The sequence below is a fragment of the Podarcis erhardii genome, assembly GCF_964252035.2.
Source record: "Podarcis erhardii genome assembly, chromosome: 4".
In the NCBI taxonomy this organism is placed as follows: Eukaryota; Metazoa; Chordata; class Lepidosauria; order Squamata; family Lacertidae; genus Podarcis; species Podarcis erhardii.
The window spans coordinates 66,067,883-66,091,689 of NC_138508.1; the positions used below are offsets into that span (position 1 = coordinate 66,067,883).

Here is a 23,807-nt window from a genome sequence, read left to right on the forward strand (position 1 = left end):
TCATGCTGTAAACTTTAAATTGTGGTCCAAAGTATACCTGTGTTTGGAAGAAGAGGTCCCGAAACAAGCATATATATCAAGATGTGATAGGTAACTCTGAAGACCAAGACAGAAAGCTGTAAATTTACAACAACCAGACTATATTTTAAGAGTTTGGTAGTAACACTTTGTTGCTTTCTTCACCTTTTGACATTGGCTGCATACTAGAAATGTAGGCAATTTGGAAAATGGCTTTGGGGCACCTCTGGCTTTGCCCACAAATAGGTAGGAACATAAAAAGTCAACTCTGGGCTTACTATTAGCTCACTGTTCATTTTGATTTATTAAGGCCCAGAGTCTGAACTGAGCCAGGCCTTGCTCATCTACATAGGAACACTTACACTTTTAAGGGTCTTCAGGTAGAGGTCTGCTTAAAATCCTTTCCTTCAAGATGCTTGGAGCAAAGCAGTGCTCTCAGAGTGGTGGCCTCTACACTGTATTGTAACGCCCACCACCTTTTTTAAACAAACTTCCCATAAATTACAGATAATTAACTGGTAGGTAGATGTCAGATCTATAACTGAAAATTCTAAGTCAGTTTTCATGAGGGGTGCCAACCAGCACAGCTGGCACTCCAATGCAGCACAGGATACTGATGTTTGTTAACAGATTAAGGCTGTAACTTCCATGTACAGTTACCTGGGAAGAAGCCCTGTTGAATACAGAGGCCACCACTTTGCTGAAACTAAGTAGGTCTGTTTAGCCAGTGCTTGGATGGGTGCATGAACACCTCATGTACACTGCGCCTTTGGTTCCATGACGGAAAATGGGATAGAAATGTAGTAAAATAAACAAACATGCCTAGGTTTTCACGCTTCATGTCTTACGTTAACCAAGCAGTAGGAAACCTGGTCTGCTTGGTTAACGTCATATTACTTTCTATCACTTTTTGTAATTTATGAAAGTACAAATCCGTGTCAACTATCATTTTCAGAATGAGAATGTAAATGACCTTTTAATCTTGAACCTCTTACAGCCAAGGTAACTGTTAACTGAAAACACCACAAAGCCTCCTCACAGGATGGAATAAATGAGGCCAAATGTTTGCCTTCCTTAAACACACACACACAAAATCCGCAAGAACTGAACATTAAAGAACTAAATATAATTATCCTGGTAAACCAAATTGCTATGTTCCTGGGCAGCCCTTGCGTGACACTTCCCGTAACTTTTCTATCTGAAAGTACTCACAAAAGAAAACCGCTGGTCTGTAGGGGGGGGAAATGCAGCAATGTCTTCTGAAGCGATTGAATGTAAATATATATATTCAATACATTCAACGGGAAAGTGGAATAAAAGTGGTTTTTTTATATAGCATTCATACCCTGGCCCTTTAGCCAAAAGGGCTCCAATGAGACATTACAAAAATCAGTTTTTAAGATGGGCCAGTCCTTGCCCTCAGGCTCACAATCTATAAAGACATGGCACACCAGGAGAAAGGAATCATGAGGGAAAAGCAAGCTCTAAAACAAGTTCTAAAAGTTACAGGCACTCTCTTGCCTGTGATAAAGAACAGCTCATTTGCTTTTAACCTCTCATCAGATCCAGGAACAGAGATTTTGGCAACATCCAGGCTTGGAGGAAAGAGCAGCTTCTGCCAGTTTCTTACGTAGCTGACTTGATGGCAGTTGGAATCTTCACAGGAAGCCGCTTAATGGCACCTTTTCCCTCGTCCATGTCAATGATAGTTCTCTGGGTGGATTTCCATGAACCAGTGAGCCAAAAGAACAGGATTTTTCCCCACTTATTCTTTTAGGTTTATATACGTATGCATACATTTTGAGGCTCCTTCATGGATCACTGCCTTGTCGTGGTGAAGGGGCTTGAAGGACTCCCAGAAGCTATGAGCTATGCCGTGGAGGGCCACCCAAGACGGACAGGTCACAGCTGAGAGTTTGGACTAAATGTGATCCACCTGGAGAAGGAACTGGCAATCCACTCCAGTATTTTGCCAAGAAAACTCCATAGACATAAAAAAGTAGAAGCTTTGAGATGAAAGTGTTTCCAAGGCATGCTCTGGTTCATGGGGTCACGGAGAGTCGAGCGGGACCAAGATGACTAAACAACAACATTTTGAGGACAAGGAGCTTCATATATTTATATAAACACACCATGCATTTTGAACAAACACTAGAAATGAGAATGCTAGAATAAGCTAAGTGATTTGTGGCCGTTTGATGTGCAGATTAAAACAACAAACCTTCCCACTGGGAAGAAGTTGTAGTCAAGACGACCACACAGCAGCATTCTGTCAAATCTCCAAATAAAGAGAAGAATGTAGAACTGAAAATGGGAATGGTTTCCATCCTGAAAAGCTGTAGGGTGTAACTCATATAGACAAGAAGCCTGTGAACATTTGTTCTATGCACCTATGTAGCAACTGGCAAGGAAGCCGATTGTAGTCATACTCCAGGGCTAGCTATTATGCCTACACTATGTCTCTTATTACTATGCAGATCAATCCCCAGCATTCCTAAGTAGGGCTGCAAAAGAACCCAGAAAGCTGGAGTGCAATTGCCAGCCAACGTAGAAAACAATAGACCGGTGATCAGACATGGTTTTTGTCATCTTTTTACATTCTTCTTCTGAGTGATTGCTTGCTTACAATATTTTATATTGTATTGTTTTGTTCATTGTTTTTTTTATCTATGTTTGTAGTGTTTAAATTGTTGGGAAACTAATAAATATTATTTTCCAAAAAAAACAAAAACAAACAGAAAGCTGGAGTGCAATTGCCAGCCAACATAGAAAACAATAGACCGGTGATCAGACATGGTTTTTGTCATCTTTTTACATTCTTCTTCTGAGTGATTGCTTGGCACTCAGCATTGTCTTTGAAGAATATGATTTGGCTACAAAGAATGGCAATCTGAAGTTAGTACCAAAAAGGAAACATGCCTTCACAAATATACCCAAGGCAGAGAGATATCTACTTCTATCACTATTAAAAATGCTGCAAAATGGGGAGGGGATTTGAAAGTAGAAATAAAAGGGGAGAAAAGGCTGCCTTAAAAATGCTGAAATCCTAAAATACTTAATTCAGCCTACTTTATTAACAAAGTATAGAGATGTAACTGCATTGTGGATAAATATAAAGCAGCAACTTACTTGGTCTGGGGTTGTTTTTTATTAAAAACTTCCATATACAGTCATACCTTGGGTTGAAGTTGCTTCAGGCTGAGCGTTTTTGGGTTGAGCTCTGCGGCAACCCAGAAGTAACGGAACGCGTTACTTCTGGGTTTTGCAGCTCGCGCACGCGCAGACACTCAAAATGACGTTACATGCATGAGCAGAAGCGGCGAATCGCGACGTTCTGCTCTGGATGCGAAAGGGGCTCTGGAACGGTTCCCGTTCGCACCCAGAGGTACCGCTGTATGTGGACTAGAAGAAGGGAAGGAGCTATATGTCAAGCAGACAGGTGTGAGGCGCAAGAGTTTGAAAAAACACAAGCAAGATTCACTTAATGAAATGCACTCCCAAGTGCATCCATTTCAGTCAGGAAAATAAATATTTCTTCCAAAACTACTGAACATCCTACACACTAGAAAAATTATTCAAATGACAACATCTTTGTTAAATGTTCTGATCAATTTGTTAAAGACTGAGTCCTCCTGTACAAAAAATAAAGGGGGGGGGGTTCAGACGATTCCTTCCAGAAGCCTGAACATCTTTCCAACAAACCAGATTATAGGTTTCTGTAGCCACCACATGAAATGAGCAAACACTCATTTAGCACAAATATAAACCAGATAATTGGTATGTGTATGTGTGTGTTGTAGTTGAAACTTTGCATAATGCAATAAAAACTTGAGCCATCTGACTAGTTTAACTGCAGTACAATTAAACACTTTTTTTTGTACTGCTGCAAATTTCAGTAGCACATTTTAGCATCTTGTATATTTTTAGAATTAGCTTCTTGACTTCTTAGGATCATTGTTTGTAGATTCATTAATAAGCCAGAGCCAAAAGGGGCAAGTAACTTTTAAACTGCCTTTTAAACTTTGCATACCAAATCTCTGTACTTTAAAGTATTAGTAAATATTGCACACCTTTCTTCCAAATCAGTATCTCTTGAAGTAGGTTGCAATGGCATGAGAATGTAGCATGATGCTATTACATTTATACCAACAGCAAACTTGGTTGGTTTAGTACCTATCAGTTGGAAGGTGAATAAAATGGAGCCACCATAAAATAAAGTAGTGATTTTACACACTCAAGAGGGACTTCCTAGATTTACAAATATACTCCTGTATATCAAAAGGAAAAAAATGTACCACAGAATGACCCTAGTATCTTACTCCCTGGTTCCTTTGGAAACCCTCCCCCTGGGCACACACACTTTCCCCCACCTCAGACCAAAAGCAATAGCTACTCATATGGAGAAAACCAGGATTTTAGAGTAGCTATGAACAGAAGTAACAGCACTGAGAGGTGCTCATTTTATTTCTAATTTGGGTCTTATCTCGGGAGAAGGGAGATGTGATAGGAAGTTTTAATAAACGTAAAAATACAACATGGCTGCAATCCAAGTCAATGGAGCACATGGTTTCTGTGTGAAATTAAGTGAGATTATACAACGAGGCAGTGTTTCTTACTAGAGGGAGAACCAGATTGGCTCCGCCAATACATTTAATACCACATGGACCTCATTCCCTACCTTCCGGTAAACAGCAGTGCCCAGCTGAAGGTCAAGTGACCACACCATCACAACAAATCCTCACTTCATCAAACCAATATGAAATAAATGGCAGAATCCTCTGCATGCTTACTCTTAGGCCACACTAGGTTCAATGAAGCATACTCATAGATAGTTGCACATAGGGTTGTTATTGACAGATATTAACAATTCAGGCAGTACAGGTAATAACAGCGTACCTTTATTTGAATATGTGCACTGTTACTAGTGCAATTGATACAACGCCAGAAGTTTTCTTTCAGCAAAGTCAGAATAGGTATCAAACTTCTTTTTGTTAAATAGTCAAAATTCACTACTAGATGGACGCAGCATTTAGTGCAAAGAATTAATAGACACCCCATGCCAACCATCTTTGGGACTGATTTGCACGTGTAGTGAGGCACTCACAACCAATGTTCCACTCTGTTCCATGTGTATTTTATATATATATATAAAAGTTAATCTGTTGAAGGTTGGTTCTCCCCCGCGCCAATTCTTACACATCAAAAAGAAAAGAAGTGATTTTTCATACTGTACACTACAGCAACAACTCTATATATATGTATGTATATATAAATAAAGAGTGACAACACTTTATTTGAACATTTCCTCAGTCTATTCAAGCAGTAATAGGAAAAGGGGGTGGGAAGAGATGTTCAGCTTATAACATTTTGCTTTTAAACGCACACACACACATCTATGTTATAATGATATTCTACATAAAACATTTAAAAAAAACAAAACAAAACACAGTTGCCCTCCACTGTTTCCCTTTCACTGAGAGAATGAAGCATCTATTAGTTGGCTTTCCAAGCAATATCACTTCCCATCTATTCCTGATCCTCATTTCGTATCAGATTTAAGACTAACCTTGGTTCTGTATCTAATAGAATGCACCATGGAAGTAATACTAAAATATGCCTTTCTCCAGAAAAATCAATGCTATGCTCATGAAATCTATGTATACAATAAAATGAAGTGTCAACATATTCTTCCTCCAAAACCATCCATACTTAACCAGTAGTTTTCTTTCTTAAGTTTCTTCAGAAAGCCAAAAAAGTGGGAAATTCAAGTAAAAATGTAGAACCACTTTTTTCCAATTACAACACAAATGCCTATAAAATTATATTTATCTAGTTGGGTTTTTTTAGTATAGCTATTAGAGGAATTCTGTAACCTAGGTAATGAATGAATGAGTCAAGATCACTCTCCAGCTACGTAGGACAATGGAACAAAAACGCTTCAATTTACTTAAGAACGTGGCTATTACTTCCAAGTTACAAGCATTGCATAATCCCAAAACAATAAATGAGGTTTTGAAAATAATAGCATTCTTTGATGCACACCATGGGTGTATGTTGGGACATTCTGCACAAAGTATCATGTGTGTTTACTGTAGGCTCCCTAAGATTTTATGTCCGATTGTAAAGGAAAGAAAAGAAGGGTTCTGCCTAAGCTACTACCAATCTACTCAAAAGCAGGGCAAAACAATTTGATATAAATGTGACACAACTATATGCTTTTGCCAGTAGGAAAAAAAGGCTGGTCTGAACCTCCAGACATGTTTGAAATCTGATCCAATGGAAGTTCATAACCGTAATCTTCTAAATATAGCACTAGATGTTTTAATTATGACCTCAGACTAGACAGCTTTAAATAATGGTTCCTTCCCAATCTACAGGAACACTTCGTCTGAGCTGAAGGAAGTTTGCACTTTACCACTGGCGAGATCAGACAGTTAACTTTTTAATCATTTTAAGTCAACAGAGATTAAATTACTGATCAGGTAGCTTTAAGTTATAAGACATTTAATTCAGGAGTTATGAATTGTAAACTTACCTTATTTATATGCCCATTTTGTTAGCACAACAGAACTCCAAGGCAGCAAAGCCTTCTGAGTTTCTGGCAATTCTGAATTCCTCCATGTAGCTATGAAGGACTATGCCCTCCTTTCTAAATACATAAAGCAATTCTCCCTAGTGATCGGTTTCTCAGAATGGAGTGGTGCATTCTCATCTTGCAATAATATAGCGTGGGGAAAACAATCTAAGTGCAGCCCTTTCTCTAGTGTGGTGAGAAAAATGTAACAGTGAAATACAATACAATTTTTTCCTTTGGGGAGGAGGGGAGTAATTTTGCTGTAAAGTCTGAAACTGCTAAGAGAAGAATAGAACATTTTAATTATAAGGTTGTATTTCTCAGCTATTTTAAGGATTTGCCTATAGCAAAGTCATACGTGAATGATCAGTACATAAGATTTTACAAAAATATAATTTTACACCATGTAGACAGGGTGGGGAGTACAAATGCAATAGGTATTTCAACATGCATATGCAAATACAGTGTATGGGCTAGTGATGTTTTAGCCACAAGATCCATCAGATCCATGTGGCTGGGCTCAACTAAAAGGAGTAAACACTCTGTTTATAGAGAAGCACAAAATATAAATACTCTCAGGCTTACAATCTACCAGAAACTTCACCTGCACCGACTATATTGTAACGACTGGGACACGGCCTGTGCTCTTGAGCTCAGCTCCCACTCAAGTAGATGCGGTTGGTGAAGAAGCTTCCGGTGCATTGTTTCGTAAGTCACTTGGCTAATTTTTCCTTTTCAATGACCTTTCGCACTTCATGAACATTTGCACTAAAGGGGTTATGTGACCAATAAAAAGAATTCTCAATACACATTTCAGCTTTCCATACTGAAACTGAAGGACTGGGGCAACAGTCTAAGCCATAGTTTCAAAGTTTATAGCACTAACAGTTATTTGTTTAATCTATTATTCCTCCCTATTTATAATAAATATTAACGGGGGCTAGCTTGATTTGTCAAATGACAGCTCACTAATAGACTTCTTAAGCCAATGGCATTTATTCCAGCATTAAGTATTTTGTAAGTCTCTTTGTGCATGAGGTAATGCAGCCTTTTTTCACTTTTGTGTTGAAAACGTCTTTAGAATAAAAGTAGTCTGATGAAGATGAAGAAACTATTAGTTCTTTCCCTTTATAACCAAAGACTGGGCCCAATCCGTGTTCATTTTGATGTGGCAGTCATTACACCATGGCTTTATCCCCATCGTTTTAGTTGTGCTGAACTTTTCCTCCGAAGAAACCCTCACATTTTCCTCTGAATGAACCCTCACACATTTGAGATTGAGTATTTACCTGTTGGGAAGACCCACTGAAAATGAAATAACAGATCTTGACACATGAGGGTTAGAATAAGGATTCACTATAAGTAGTATCATGGTGGCTTTATAGCACCACAATGGGCCAGAGGGTTTCCTTAAAAAGAAAGAAAGAAGAAGTCTGCCCTTAATTCCTCCAATGGAAGCACATCGATCATTTAACAAACAACCCACTTAAAGTCTATTTAAAGCACCGTGACTATTAAACTGATTAATGTCTGAAGGGAGAGAAAATTCTGTGGTACCACACTGAAATGCTAACATTGTCTTTTTAAACTGGTATTCAACGATCTAAAATAAAAAATAAAAATGATCACATTCTAAAGGTTCAGTGCATTCAGCAGCTATAGCTTTGCTGCTAATTCATCTACGTTGACTTTCAAAAAATAACACCCTAGCTCATCAAAATATACATTTTTTCCCATTTGCTTTTAAATTAAAATAATAATAAAAAACATTTAAAGAATTCACAAATCGATAGCATGACTAGGTTTCAGGATCATCTACAGCATATAATTTAAAGATTCAAGACGCCAAGATGTAGCATGTGGCAAGCCCTACACACTTCATGCAGCATGTGTGGCGTGTGGACCTTGAACTTCAAACATCTGTTCTCTTCTTCCAAATAGTATAAAATACCCATCTAAAATCTTGTCAAGGAATCAAATACATATTTTGCACTTGGGTCACATTATGAACAGGAAGAAGAAACCATCATTTCAATTTGAATCTGCATTACTTTTATCATCCTTTGTAAATTATATGGCTAGATTCATAGTTGGAAGGCATTCGCAAAGATCACCTAGCCCCATCCCCTCATAATTCAGGAAAGATGACCTTCTGTCCTGATGGAAGTATGATCAACAGCAGGATACCTTGTAAAGCTGTGCCATCACTGACAACCTTTCAGGTCATCACTTCAAGTCTTAAAAAATACATTTTGGTTGCATAATATCTTGCCATTAAAATTCTCACATCAATGTTAAATTTTTTTAAAAAAAACAACACAACTTCAAGCATTTCAAATCTACATATCCTTACTTCATGGTAAGTTGATGAGAAATACCTTGCTTTTCTTTAGGACAGCACTATTAGTTTACCCGGTGGCACTTCACGTCAGTCTTAATAACATGGGCACCATTCTGAACTTTGAAAAATGGAAATTAGTATTATTTCGTGTCCTTTCTGCTGTCTTGTTTTAAAGAAAAACTTCAGCTCTTGTTAAGGCCTGTTACACATGTTAGGAACAAACATACCCATAGCAGATTTTCTGAAAGTTATGGGGCGGTATAATAATAATAATTTATTATTTATACCCCGCCCATCTGACTGAGTTTCCCCAGCCACTCTGACCAAGTTAAACTGTGAATAGACCAACTGAATGAAATGAAATTAGGCACAAGTGATTTAGGCCAAATGGACTTGTCCGAGTAGGGCTTAAATCAGACCCATCCATGTTATTAAATTTTGAAGCAGAATCCTCCCTACATTATTCAGGTACTCTTTATCTTTTGAAGAGTATGTGCAGTGAAGTCCTTTTGACGTACTCACTATTCACTTGGTTTATACAATGGTGCTTATCAAGAGACATGACTTATTAAGCAAGGATACAGTTCCATGTATGAAGGGACACATACAACTTCCTTTGAAAATGCCACAGGACAGTATAGCCTACCAAGCTGTTCTTCGTAGAGAGTCAAAGCTTCAGTCAGATTTACACAATTTCCCTGCAAGACAACATGTGACCTATATATCAATAAAACTGTGGGGAGACATAATGTAAAGGGAGCAAATTCATCAATAGATTCTATATAAACAGAGGTATAAATCACTTATGTCAGTGAATCTTGAAAAAGACACAAATTTATTTATATTATTTGTAATATTTATATACTACCCAATAGCCAAGATTCATTGAGCTGCTTAACATTTGTTTGTTTGTTTGTTTGTTTGTTTATATCCCACCTTTTTCAGTACTGGGACTCAAGGAGGCTCAAAAAATTGAAGCAAACATGGAAAGATATTAGATAAAAAGCAATTAAACTATAATAGAAATATTAAAACCGTAAGATAGGGAAGTAAGACATAAACACGAAATCTATAAGAAATCATTATTCATAAATTATAAAGTAAGAAAGAAACACTCCAGCTTTAAGGTATGATTCAGATAAAGCACATCATAAGGATTTTACACAGAAGTCCTACCAAGTTCCATGGATTTTATTCTGCATTAAATACATTGAGAATCATGGTTTTGTAGACTCTCATACTAACTCCTTTCCCTTTCCGAATGTTAACACATATTACAAAATTCAAGGACTGGCTACGGTACCACTAGGCAGGAATTTGGAATGATTACTCAATGCCAATGCTGTACTGACTCTGCAGTGTTACTAATCAAACTTGCTCAGAGTGGCTTCAATCTATGTGAAGCATTTATTTTATCAAAATTAGAATATTTCACAATAGTCAAAAGAACATAAACATTCTGAAGTGATTGCGTTACTAATGAATACATCAATAACAGATAATCTTTACCTGCAAATAAGTGTAAAGCACAGCATTAAGGAGATGAGTGAGAAAGATATGACAAGTTTAATATAATAATAATATAATAATAATAATTTATTATTTATACCCCGCCCATCTGGCTGGGTTTCCCCAGCCACTCTGGGCGGCTTCCAACAAAACATTAAAATACAATAACCTATTAAACATTAAAAGCTTCCCTAAACAGGGCTGCCTTTAGATGTCTTCTAAAAGTTTGGTAGTTATTTTTCTCTTTGACACCTGATGGGAGGGCGTTCCACAGGGCGGGTGCCACTACCGAGAAGGCCCTCTGCCTGGTTCCCTGTAACTTGGCTTCTCGCAGAGAGGGAACCGCCAGAAGGCCTTCGGCGCTGGACCTCAGTGTCTGAGCACCAACCTGAATAGCAACAGTGGCATTAAATATATCAGGTGTCGGGAACCTACAGCTGTTCAGATATTGTTGGGCTCCAACTCCCATCAGCACCAGCCGGCAGGACCAATGTCAGGAGTGATGGGGAGCTGTGGTCCAGCACTGTATGAAGGACTGCAGATTCCCCACTCCTGAAATATATAGAAGAGGCTTAAGACAGGGCAATACATAAATGCATGACAAAATGTTATATGAATTCTGAATGGAAGATCATTCATCATATACAGAACAAAAGGAATTTAAATTATAGGTGGAAAATGAATGGCGGGGAGCAGAAGGTAAACAAGGGGAAATACATCCTTGTTTCTATGCTTATAGAGAAACACATTATTATTATTGTCTCATTTTTTAATATTAGAACATCAAATAAATAGCAGAAGGAAATTAAGTATTTCGGAAATAAATTGAGTTATTAAGTGAACCACAAGCATTGTAAAATGGTAAGAGAGAGGTTAACATAAAGGCAAGGAAGTTAAGTATATAAAACTTGTTTAGTAATCTATTATTATCCGCAGTCCTGCAGTGGTTATTTTGTTCCGCTGCCTTTTACAAAGCATGTAATTTTGTCAGCATTAAATTGAATGGGATAGCATATAAACAACCTGCGTGTGTAATTTGGAAATCACAAATAGAAAACAGCACCAGGTAATTTATAGGACATCCTGCCAGTATAGAGGTAGTTTAATGGCACAACCCAATCTCTATAATGAGAGTAATCTGCAGTCTAGTTTTGTCATCCTTAGTATCCCAGGTTTCATCAACCAGCTCATCAAATGGCAAGCAATCACAGGAGACAACGTGGCAAGCAAATTGTGGAAAGGGAGAAGGAAAATACTTCAGAAATACTTAATTAAATCCAATAGTTTCTCAAGTACTATTCATTCATTCATAACACTTATACGCTGCTTTTGAAAAAACAACAACCCTCAAAGTGGTTTACGAAAAACTAGAACAATAAAACGAAGAGAAGATCACAACCATACTTCAAAACATACAAAACATAAAAGACTAAAACAGATTAAAATTACCTCAACTTTCTGGGCATCTAGAAATGTTTTTCCCCCCTAGGCACCTAGAATGTTTTTAGCAGATGCCCAAAGGGCACCTGCTTCATTTCACAATAGGCAGGGAGTTCCAAAGTGCAGGTGCTGCCACACTAAACAACCAAGTTCTTACCAATGTGGAATAGGTACCATGTGGCACCCGGAGTAGTGCCACTACTGTGACAACATCTGCATCAGAAGCAGGCGAATATTTCACTTCACAGTACCACACTTCGCCTTAAAAAAAAGACCTATGCAAATTCACACACCAGGATGGTTTGTTCATAATAAATCAAATATGCCAAACCTAGGCCATTGTTGGATTTATATGCCCACTTACATTTTTTATTGTACTGAAATTACATAGTGAGCCACAGGGGCCCTCCTGCCCTTAATGCCTTCTGCATCACACAGTAGAGCTCTGTTTGAGGGCTCTGTCCAACTTCAAAACTAAGAGTTGTAGAAAGGGGACTTGAGGAAAGGAGGTCTTTCCTTTTCAATCCTAAGTAACCACACACCCTTTAAAAAGCTTAAAAACGTCGCTGAAAAGGTTATATTAGGATCTGGAAATACTCCATGAAATACATTTCTGAAAAACGACTCAATTTTCCACCCAAATTTACCCATAAACTATGGAGAGGGAGCATAATCACCCCCACTCTATACCCTGAACCCCAAAGACCAGACTTATAGGGTATTAGTACATAGAGCACACAGGTTGCTGACATTCTCTGCTAGGTGAGCAGAGAAATTATTCCTCAGGTGTCAAAGATCAATTGTCTCAAACCGTTGGAGAAGGAAAATCTCTGTCATTTATTTCTACTATCTCAAGCTTTGATTCCTAGTTAAATCCCAGTATTATTATCAACTTATCAAGTACAAAAGATCGGGTGACTCCCATCTTCCAGAGGAGCTTGGAAACTTTGCCAATACTGCTAAGCTTTGAGAACTATACAGATAATGTTTTAAACCCTTAACAAGGTAAATAAAACTAAAACAAGTGTTTGGGTTATATATAAAAAAAAAATTCCTTCCAGTAGCACCTTAAAGACCAACTAAGTTAGTTCTTGGTATGAGCTTTCGTGTGCATGCACACTTCTTCAGATACCAGATTCGTATCTGAAGAAGTGTGCATGCACACCTAAGCTCATACCAAGAACTAACTTAGTTGGTCTTTAAGGTGCTACTGGAAGGAATTTTTTTTTTGTTTTGACTATGGCAGACCAACACGGCTACCTATCTGTAACTGGGTTATATATGTATATCAAGCATATCTTCTAAGTCTATGCATTTTTAAAAAGTGTGAATTCTCATTCCGTGAGCAAAACTATAACGGCTGTCAAATGTTTGTACACAGCAGCCTGTGTGTAAGATGTGTCTTTCTCAAGTGTGTCCCTATATTCCTCACGCATAATGTTCTTTGGATTTTATTACAGGAGCCAACGTTTTTAGTTGTCAAGCTCCATCTAGTGGCCAAAGAGTATAATGCAGATGACTACACCGCACAAGATATCCCTGCCAGCATACAGCAACACTCTAATGGCCATTCCATAGTTGCATTCGTTTTTTAGGAGCAGCAAAAGGTATCTGGCGTTTTGACAGTGTTCTACTGCTATGGAACTAACGCTTCCTGGTCCAGAAAAGTATTGGGGCCCATTGCTTGTAACAGTTATTTAAAACAGAGAACTTCTCATACTAACACAGAAAAACAGACTAGATTGCCTTCTTATATGTTGAAACATTTCCTCTTTAGCTATTAAAACTTGAGGACTGAAAAGTGTTAACTTAAAAATAAAGCATCTGTGGATGAGCTTGCCTAGCTACATATTTCAGAGTCACAAGGTGGCAAAATTAAACAAAAAGCATCTTCTTTGGCACTGACCATGGCTGTTGTTGGAAATGTATTGTCTTTCTCTCCACTGCCCCCCCCTTTAAAAATGCAGCTAGGATTATCAAAGTGTAAGAATATTGGTGGCTGCATGCCAGCTGTAAAATACCCTCATCATTTCTGATAAGGTATAGTATACCTTATCTGTATAAAACAGTATTTGATTTTAACTTCCCTGAAACCAACCAGAAAACGTGATCCAGGCTGAAAAACGTAAAACAAAAACAAATCAGCTTTAGGTTAATATTCTATACACAGTTTTAGCCAAAATTCAAATTATGTTTAAGTCCCCCGGATTTAACCAGATTCTGGAGCAGGCTTATTTGGTCCTAATGCTGGTATGCATAGAAAGCAATGAGCAAGCCTCAAGCATTTATTTGAACTTTCTCAGGTTCTGAAGATCCCATAGTCAAATAAACCGAGATTTTCTCTGATTCACTTCAGCCTCTAGCATGATTGTGTAGGATACATATAAAAGCCTTGGACTGTTCTCGACCTCACCCTAGGGACAAAGCAGCATCTTAAACAGGCTTATTCTTTCAAACTTCGCTGTCATACTTCATTGTGATTACTTTTCATCTGCCTTACCTGTGTAAAATATTTTCCATCAGGTTTCAAGACTTTCATTGAAAGGTCCAGAATCATCCGCAGAAACTCCCACGTAGAATCTAAATTTGAAAAATACTAATTGTTTAATTAGCAATTCACAAGGAAATATTCATAACTGTGGTAAGCTATAGCAAAAGGTAACATTCTTAACGTTACGATAATCTTTTTGTTCAGGGTTATAGGATGCCTTGTAAACACGTGGCAATTACAATGGAAAGGGCATAGCATCTGTGTGCAGAAGTGTATCATAATGGCCAACTGTGCTCCATTTTCCACACACTCGACATGCATACACCATCTAAGCCATTCCTGGGTCAATGCATGCCTCCTTCTCCCCAACCATCCCCTTGTCTCACCCAGAAAGAAGTTACTCAACTGCAATCAAGGTTTTTAAATGAAAGAGTTTTCATTGTAAACAAGGTTCACATTCAAAAGGTCAGAGAGACATTAACCTTCTTCTGGAGATGTGGAGATTGGAACAGCTGTCAAATCGTTAATTACATAATCAAACATCCTTTCTTCTTTGGCATACCTCTTCAGGACTGGAATACAATCTTCTATTAGAACCTAAAAAGTAACAATAGTAGAATTTTCATATGTGGGGTTCCTCAGTTAGATCACTACTACCTTTTTAGCACTCCCAGATCACTCACCCATTGTTTCTGTCATTTCGACGGTACCAACATTGAAGTCAGTAACTAGACAGTAGCACTGAAGTTAGTAACTACCGTATTTTTAGCTCCATAGGGTGCACCGGACCATAGGGTGCACCTAGGTTTTTTTTTGGGGGGGGGGATAAAGAAAAAAAATAGTTCCCCCCCCCAGCCGTGGGGCTGGGGAAGCCCGAGCTTCCCCGACCCCAGGCCCCCAGAACAGGTCCAGGAGCAGCGGCAAGATTGCGCGCAACCTCGCCGCTGCTCCCGGAGCTTGCGGGGCTGGGGATGAGAGAAGCCCGAGCTTCCCCCGACCCCAGCCCCCAGAACAGGTCCAGGAGCGGCGGCAAGACTGCACGCAAGAAGGCTTGTGGATAGCTGCCTGAAGCCTGGAGAGCGAGAGGGGTCAGTGCGCACCGACCCCTCTCGCTCTCCAGGCTACAGCGAAAGCCTGCATTCACTCCATAGGACGCACACACATTTCCCTTTCATTTTTGGAGGGGAAAAAGTGCGTCCTACAGAGCGAAAAATACGGTAGTATAGATAGTTTTTGTTTTTAATGCCCTTAGCGTGTGGTCAAAATGTATAGCAAAGCCTGTCAGTGCCTGGTGGTTCACATATAACACATCATGTTTGCATACAAGCCTACATGCAAAAAAGGCAAATGCCCATAACCTCAACATCACAAGACTCAGATGAACAGATTGCACAGATGTGTTAGGCTCTATTTCGGTATGCTCCCATGTTATGTGCACAATTATCTGACAGAGAAGGGATGATCTCAGCCTCATTGTGAATATATATTCACCATCTACACAGGATTCTTTAACTCATTTTACTTTCACAACAGTGCCATAAGAAGCTGTCTTATACAGTCAGACAACTGCTTGATCTAGATCAGTACAGGTGAAACTCGGAAAATTAGAATATCGTGGAAAAGTTCATTTATTTCAGTAATTCAACTTAAAAAGTGAAACTAATATATGAGATAGATTCATGAAATGCAAAGCGAGATACGTCAAGCCTTTATTTGTTATAATTGTGATGATCGTGGCGTACAGCTGATGAAGACCCCAAATTAACAATCTCAGAAAATTAGAATATTAAATGAAACCAGCAAAACAAGGATTGCAAATAGAGCAATATTGGACCTCTGAGAAGTAAAAGGATGCATATGTACTCAGTACTTGGTTTGGGCCCCTTTTGCATCAATTACTGCCTCAATGTGGCGTGGCATGGATGCTATCAGCCTTTGGCACTGCTGAGGTGTTATGGAAGACCAGAATGCTTCAATAGCAGCCTTCAGCTCTTCTGCATTGCTCAGTCTCATGTCTCTCATCTTTCTCTTGGCAATGCCCCATAGATTCTCTATGGGGTTCAGGTCAGGAGAGTTTGCTGGCCAATCAAGCACAGTAATCCCATGGGCATTGAACCAGGTTTTGGTAGTTTTGGCAGTGTGGGAAGGTGCCAAACTCCTGCTGGAAAATGAAGTCAGCATCCCCATACAGCTCGTCTGCAGAAGGAAGCATGAAGTGCTCCAAAATCTCCTGGTGGATGGCTACATTGACCCTGGACTTAATGAAGCACAGTGGACCAACACCAGCTGATGACATGGCTCCCCAAATCAACACAGACTGTGGAAACTTCACACTGGACTTCAAGCATCTGGCATTGTGTGACTCCCCATTCTTCCTCCAGACTCTGGGTCCTTGGTTTCCAAATGAGATGCAAAAGCTGCTCTCATCAGAAAAAAGATTTGGGTGGTTCTATAGGATTTCAGAGGAGCATTTCCCAACTTCTACGTGGAGATACTAGCAGGGATGAACCAGGGTCCTTTGGTTACTAGTGTTGTGGTCCACTCTCAGATTTGGCTGAGAGACCATGATGAGCCCTAAGGCTACCCAGAGAACCCATATTTGATTACTACTACTCCCCACCCCCAAAGAATGTGACAAAAGGCAATGGGGGGAATCATTAATTGTGCCAGCAGTCATTCCTTTCTGTACAAAACAAAGACATCACAAAATAAAGAAAACTGAAAATAAGGTAATAAGGATCAACATGCAGTTTCAGTTTTATGGTGCTAGAATATTTCCTTTTATAAACTGAATTTAAACCATTTATTTATTTTTTCTATAACATTATTCTAATTAGGAAGTCTAGCATACCTCAGATGCCTAGTTCTTGAGTTTATAAATGTACTATATAGCCTGTTTATGCAGAACACATTATGACTCTATTTCACAGTCCTGCTGTAGATGGAACAATGGATATTATAATTTCAGTGCATGCGGCCTCTTCCGAAACATGTATACATTTTAGTGACTGAAAGCAAAAAGAAAATCAACTGCTACTAGTTTATCATTTGTTCATAATGTCTTAGAATTGTATATACACAATACACAGTATTGCATCAGAAAGTACTCCCAAACGTGTATTTTCATTGATGCAGATAACATCTTTCATTTTGCATGTTTAAAACAATTAGTTACCTGATAGCATTCTCCTTTCAGATTGTCCAAGACATCTCCACATGTTTTGCGCATATATTTTCGACACCCGTCAATCACCATTTGGTCAATGTATCTGATGCTAGTTAAGAATCCACCAACTCATTTTGTTGAAGTTATTAAAATAAGTTATTTAGTTTTGCTTCAGAATAGCAAGGTTTAGATTCCATAATCAATAGACAATTGTTTCAGGCAACTCTTAAATACATGTTATTGACAACTGTTTTAAACATTCCTTTATAAGTAGCTAATTATCTGACACACAGTCCTAATTTTAAAATATACTTAGCATGGCTCAGAAAGTTTAAATTTGCTGCATAATCATAAATGGCCAACATTTAAGTATCTTGGTCAAACGATCTACTAAAGTTTATCTGAATTAGGACAATCTGAGCCAGATTTAGGGTGCCCGACACACAATGCAGAACTTAAGATGGTTCTGAGAGGTGCCTGCATTAATTGTCTCATCTATTTTGATCTTTCAGAACAGAATACACAGGGAGAAATCATGAGAAAACATTTTCAAAATGAACCACCACCCGCTTATTAAAAGGATATCTCTACCATGGTGACCATCTTTGGTTTCAATTTGACTATTTCATACAGTATTCCCCCATCACCACCTCCAAGAATGAGGACTTCTTTGTCCGTGTAGTCTTCCTTCCCGCTGCCCATTATAGCTTGTGTATATGCCAGGTCACTCTCTGCCAGATCTTGAAAAGCACAGGGATTAAGAGATATATGTGAGCATGTTATAAAAAAAATTCTTTTGTTTGTGCTAAATAAGAACATAAAGTTAGACCCGCTTGCATTTACTTTTCAGAAATCCACAATGACTTCATTATTTTAAAGTAAATCATTCAGACTAATTAAAGGGGGGGGGACTAGAAATGTTATTACAGATTTAGAAAAATAAAACCTGTGGTTTTACATTTCTATGTAAAGTTATTCACTAAAATACAAGAGGAATGTCAAATATCTATTAATGCCTGTGTCATTGTTATTCCCTGATGTACAGTGGTGCCCCGCAAGACGAATGCCTCGCAAGCCGGAAAACCCGCTAGACGAAAGGGTTTTCCGTTTTGGAGGCGCTTCGCAAAACGAATTTCCCTATGGGCTTGCTTCACAAGACGAAAATATCTTGCGAGTTCCTGCGTTTTTTTCCCCCTTCCCCCCCTTTTTTCTAAGCCGCTAAGCCGCTAAAAGCCGCTAATAGCGCTAATCCGCTAAGCCGTCAGTGGGCTTGCTTCGCAAGACGAAAAAAACGCTAGACGAAGAGAATCGCGGAACGGATTCTTTTCATCTTGCGAGGCACCACTGTATATGAACATAATTTGTTTATATACATCACTGGTGGGGAAACTGTGGGGTACATGCAACCTCCACAGTCCTCTCCCCATGTGCCTTCATTGTGTGTGGCCTTCTCCTGACCCCCTGTAACTCATTCTCCCCTCAGTCCATCAAACAGCTGGTTGGTGGCTTCAGAGGAGCCTGATCACTTCCTGCTGGAGTGAAGAGGGGTCAGTTGTTCTTTAGCTCAGCAAGGAAAGGCCCTGAAAGCAAGGCTCATGGTGCTTTCAAAAGATATGTGTCTGTGTGTTCGAGCCCCTCACTGGGCAAAAGATCCTTGCATTGCAGGTGGTTGGACTGCATGACCCTCGTGCTCTCCTTCCAATTCTACAATTCTTCATTAGTTGACTAAATCAGGAAGACAGTCTCCTTTCTCTCCAAACTCGAATACTGGGACACCCATTTCAAGCCCACTTGTGTGCCTGCCATCAAGAAGCACCTGATTCAATGGACGACATTCTCTTAGATTGTCCTTTACACAGCAGACCTCGCCAACTGATGCTGAGCAAAATGTTGGACCTCCGGCCCACAACTCTGAGAAGAAGCCAAATAAGGTTTCTCCTGGCAGATCAGGACAAAGATATTGCTGCTTTAGTAGCTTCCTTTTGAGCCGCAATTTTACCCAAAAGGGTTCCTAACAAACTATCCTTTTAGGAAACAGACAGGGCATAGCAGAATATCCAAATGCACACTACTATAGTGTGACTTTATAACCCTTGATAGCTTCACTGTTATCTTTTTAATTATTCCAGTTACTTGAAATGTTTTATACCGTGATGCCAATATTTGATTGATTGATTGATTGACTGATTGACTGATTGATACTGGGACACTACTGTTTGGCATAATCCACCTATTTTCCTACTACAAACTGCATTAGAAATTCTGAAAGGGAAACAAAGCAGTATGAAATTCTTTCAAACCTACAAACATAAATGGTTAATACTAATTCAGTTCAAATACTTGGAAACAGTGAAATCAGATAATTCATGCCTTCGTTTGTGGTTAGGTTTGTCACTGGAGTTGATCAATGACACACCTAGAGACAGCAGCAGACTGCAGGGAAGCCGTCAGCACCAGCCAGTGTGATAATGTTATGCTCCAACATTCCCGGGAGAAGAGTCCATACCATAGTATGATTCATTCCATTAACATAATCTTTTGATATAGATAGTGTAATTAGTTTTGATAACAAGGGGAGCCTAAATACAATAATCAACAGAATCTTATCTGCTATTTTCCCCCAGTGGGTTGAATGATACAATGCTAGCAGGAATGGAAGAAACTAGCTTCATCAGCACTGTATAAAATTTCCAGCCAAATTTATTTCATGTTGCCCCCAAAGATTCCTTTTTACAATTACTTATGGGGTAATATAAAAAAAATAATAGATATGATCTCAGCTGAAAAACACTTGGACCACAGGTCAAAATATCAGAAAGAGAGAAATTTTGATAATAGAAATCCCAGAAGCTCTGTGGGAAACCGACACAATTTAGAGCCCGCAAAGTTAAACGCTGCCATCCAGAAGTTGAAGAAAACCTTCTGCAATTACTGCCTGTCCAGGGCTGAGGAGAAAAAAATAGGGTGGCTGGGTTTTAAGCACAACAAAGCACAAAACATGGGTTGACTTTGGACTGACTGGTCACAAGTTGTGCAGGTCAACTCTATAGCAGTTGGCTCTGTATTATATAAAAACAGCAATACTCACTAACATCCCCACTGAGGATAAGAATATTTCCAAACTGTTTCGAGTGTAAGATTTTAATATTCTGGTAAGCTGACTCTTCATCATAAACAACTTCATCAATGTCATATTCCACCAATCGTCCATCTGCTGTGGGCCAATATTTATCAATAGCATCTCCTCTCACAATGGCTGGCAATCTGAGAACGAAAAGACAAAAGAAGAGAACATTCACAATTTCAGGTTTGTGCAAGTTAGCAAAAGCTATATTATAGTCAAGACATTTCTAAAACGTTACCTTCCTAGAGGTACTCGAACACTGCAACCTAGTGTTCCAAGCCAAGAATTTCCATTGTAAACTTTTTAATGTTAGTACTTTTGAGACAATTGCTAGTCCCTGATTTGCAGCCCAAAAAAATGTATTCCATTACTGGAGCGGAACAAGAGATAAGCAGCACACAAAAGGTTTTTGAAAATGTGGTTATTTTTAGCATTCACTGGTACAACATTCCAGGCAGACTCTCATGTTGACTTATCTATGAGTATTTTAAAAATGTCCATTCTGATACCACAACAGCAACAACTGAATTCCTAGACTGGAATGTTTACATGGAAGCTGCTGTTATATAACTTGGACATAGCTGTCAAACAGGTTGCCAAACGACGGTGGATAACTGTGCTAGCTATTAATGCTTTTATATACTTTGTTAAATTAGCTTTCTAAAGGTAGAAATGACAGAGCATGTTAAAAGTTATTTTGTTTGTGAACCACCCTTGGTATTTCTTCTTGCAATGCAAAGAAACTATGCCTTCACAACAGCAGAAAACATAAGGACAGGAAAATCTGTCATGCCTTTCAGTAATACCCAAGCCATGCCATGTAATGAAACAATTTAAGAGACACTAGAGGGCAGTACCAGATAGTATGCAAACTTCATGAGACCAAAGGTTTTTTTTAACTATAAAAACCAATTTGCTTTATAGACTATTAAAACCAGATAAATATTTTAATATATAGAGAGCAAACCCACCAAAATATCTCAAGCTTTATTCTTAATGCCCCCTGTCCACTCCTCTGCCACACATTATGTATCCATTTACTGATGCGGTTATTTTACCCAAAAAGCCATTGTCTGGTCAACTGGGATGCAAGAGACTGACAAAATGAGCTGACAAAAGGCAGATCACGTGTAGTGTGTAAAGCTTGTTCCAGGGGTACACTGCAACTGCCCACAGAGCAGGAATACTACTCTTGCTTTTCCCAGCATTACCCTGCTCTCCCCACAGCCAACTAAGTGGCCTTCACTTACGTGGTACTCAGGCAAGGAACATCAACAGCACCTGGCTCAATGACAGCTTGGAATACTTTTACCTCAAAGTCTGGAGAGGAAGCAAAACAGTTGCCACCTCACAGAGAGCACACAAGGCTATGCTGATGCTTCCTACTTTTTCACATGGAAGTATAACCTGAGCAAGAAAAAGCTACAAAATGGTGGCATCCCACAAAAGCCAGAGAAGCAGGAGACTAAAATCACTGGTGTTCCATGTAATAGTTTCGCTGTGCTCTAGTACAAACATGAACTGTACTGAATGTGAAAGTGCTGGTGACGTTGACAACCAGATATTCAGATTACTATCAGAGGCAAAAGGCTGCCTCTCTCACCCCTGTAACCTACTACACAGTATTAGTTCTGTTTTTCTAACGTAGTCAGCCTCCATGCCTTATCAATGCTTATTACTCTGTTCCTGTATGTAACAAAGTTATTTCCTTGTCTAATCCAGCATTAGGTAACTTGTGCCTTCCGCATGTTGCTGGATTCAAACTCTTATTAGGCCCAGACAGAATGGCGAAAGGTCAGTAATAAAGGAAGTTGCTGTCCAACAACATATGGAGGGTGTGACCATGGTTGCTGATCTCCTCAGAACTTCAGGAAACCTGACAAACCCATTTACTTTAGTTCCCATCAGCTTGTTCTGCAAACAGCCAGATATTATAAATACAGTGGTACCTCAGGTTAATAACTTAATTCATTCTGGAGGTCGGTTCTTAATCTGAAACTATTCTTAACCTAAGGTACCACTTTAGCTAATGGGGCCTCCCGCTGGCGCCGGAGCACGATTTCTGTTCTGATCCTGGGGCAAAGTTCTTAACCCGAGGTACTATTTCTGGGTTAGCGGAGTCTGTAACCTGAAGCGTCTGTAACCCGAGGTACCACTGTACCAGTCTTTGGTCTAGCTACAGATTCTCTCCAATCACTGGAAAAGAATGAAGGAATGCATATGGGTGGGTTGTTTCTATATCCCCCCACTAATCCGTAGGTATGGAAAAGAATGTCAAATAAGGTGCCTTAGGCCCCTTCAAGTTCAGCTCTCTGCTTTAGTTTTTCCCCAACCCCATATATTTCTGTATGGAATAAAAACCACAATAACATGGCAGCCCCCCCCCCCAAGACTACAACTTAACACCACCCAATTATGCCTCCCAATTTCAGTTTATTTCATTTCTATCCTACCTTTCTAGTGCCTATGCACTATTCAGGGCATCTAACTATACTTGACAATCACAGTATTATATAAAACAACTTATTCAGTAGGAAGTTGCCTTACAGGCAGATCATTGATTCATCTAGTTCAGTACTGTCTACTGACTGGCTGTGCCTCTCCATGGTTTCAAGTACTTAGCAATGCAAGAAGCTGCCAAAATAAAATAAAATGTCTCTACCAACTAGCAAAAGGCAGCCAGAGATGAACCATCCATTTTTCATAGGTTTACTTTGGTGCAGCCACGCTATGTCATGGAACTCCACTGAATAATCTACAGCAAATGAAAACTTTACTACGTTAAGAAAATGTAAGGGTAAAATGAATGAACTTAAATAAAATGTTTTGTAAGTCTCAATACTATGTGTTAAAATTCCATATTCATTTACCAGACATGTCAGTACATCAACAAAGACTTCGCTGGGCAATCTGACCAAACAATCTCAAAATTCCTCACCGTTTTACTCTTTTGATGTTTCTATGACACAGTTCTTTCATTCTTTCTTCTATCTTGTTTAGAAGCTGTGATAAAAAAAAAGTCTGGTTAAAAAACAATAGGATCCAACTAAAAGAACAAGATTCCTAAAAATATGATACACAGCCAACTTTTCTCTCTCACCTCCAAAGCCCATGGTAGCAAAGCCTTAGGATTTTGTCTATTTT

At 39.0% G+C, this 23,807-nt stretch overlaps 2 protein-coding genes and 1 long non-coding RNA gene across 7 annotated transcripts in view; 1 reads left to right on the forward strand and 2 right to left on the reverse strand.

Moving 5' to 3' along the window:
- Positions 1-2,633, reverse strand: part of PHEX (phosphate regulating endopeptidase X-linked) — a gene marked incomplete at its 5' end in the record, with an annotated part of 103,752 nt that extends 101,119 nt beyond the window's left edge. For all 4 annotated transcript variants that reach the window (XM_081859068.1, XM_081859065.1, XM_081859069.1 and 1 more), the window contains one exon: positions 1,540-2,633. The remainder of the gene's footprint in view (positions 1-1,539) is intronic.
- A 116-nt stretch (positions 2,634-2,749) lies between these two features.
- On the forward strand, positions 2,750-5,265 carry LOC309340405. Its single transcript, XR_014155978.1, has 2 exons — positions 2,750-3,160; positions 3,474-5,265. It is a non-coding gene; the product is annotated as an uncharacterized lncRNA (long non-coding RNA).
- Positions 4,895-23,807, reverse strand: part of SMS (spermine synthase) — a 44,261-nt gene continuing 25,348 nt past the window's right edge. For both annotated transcript variants that reach the window (XM_081859129.1, XM_081859130.1), the window contains exons 4-11: positions 23,602-23,666; positions 20,628-20,803; positions 18,123-18,279; positions 17,549-17,636; positions 14,856-14,970; positions 14,383-14,462; positions 9,516-9,631; positions 4,895-8,547 (exon numbers count right to left, since the gene is read on the reverse strand). In XM_081859129.1, the coding sequence (XP_081715255.1) occupies positions 8,505-8,547; positions 9,516-9,631; positions 14,383-14,462; positions 14,856-14,970; positions 17,549-17,636; positions 18,123-18,279; positions 20,628-20,803; positions 23,602-23,666 (840 nt within the window). In that variant the 3' untranslated portion in view covers positions 4,895-8,504. The remainder of the gene's footprint in view (positions 8,548-9,515; positions 9,632-14,382; positions 14,463-14,855; positions 14,971-17,548; positions 17,637-18,122; positions 18,280-20,627; positions 20,804-23,601; positions 23,667-23,807) is intronic.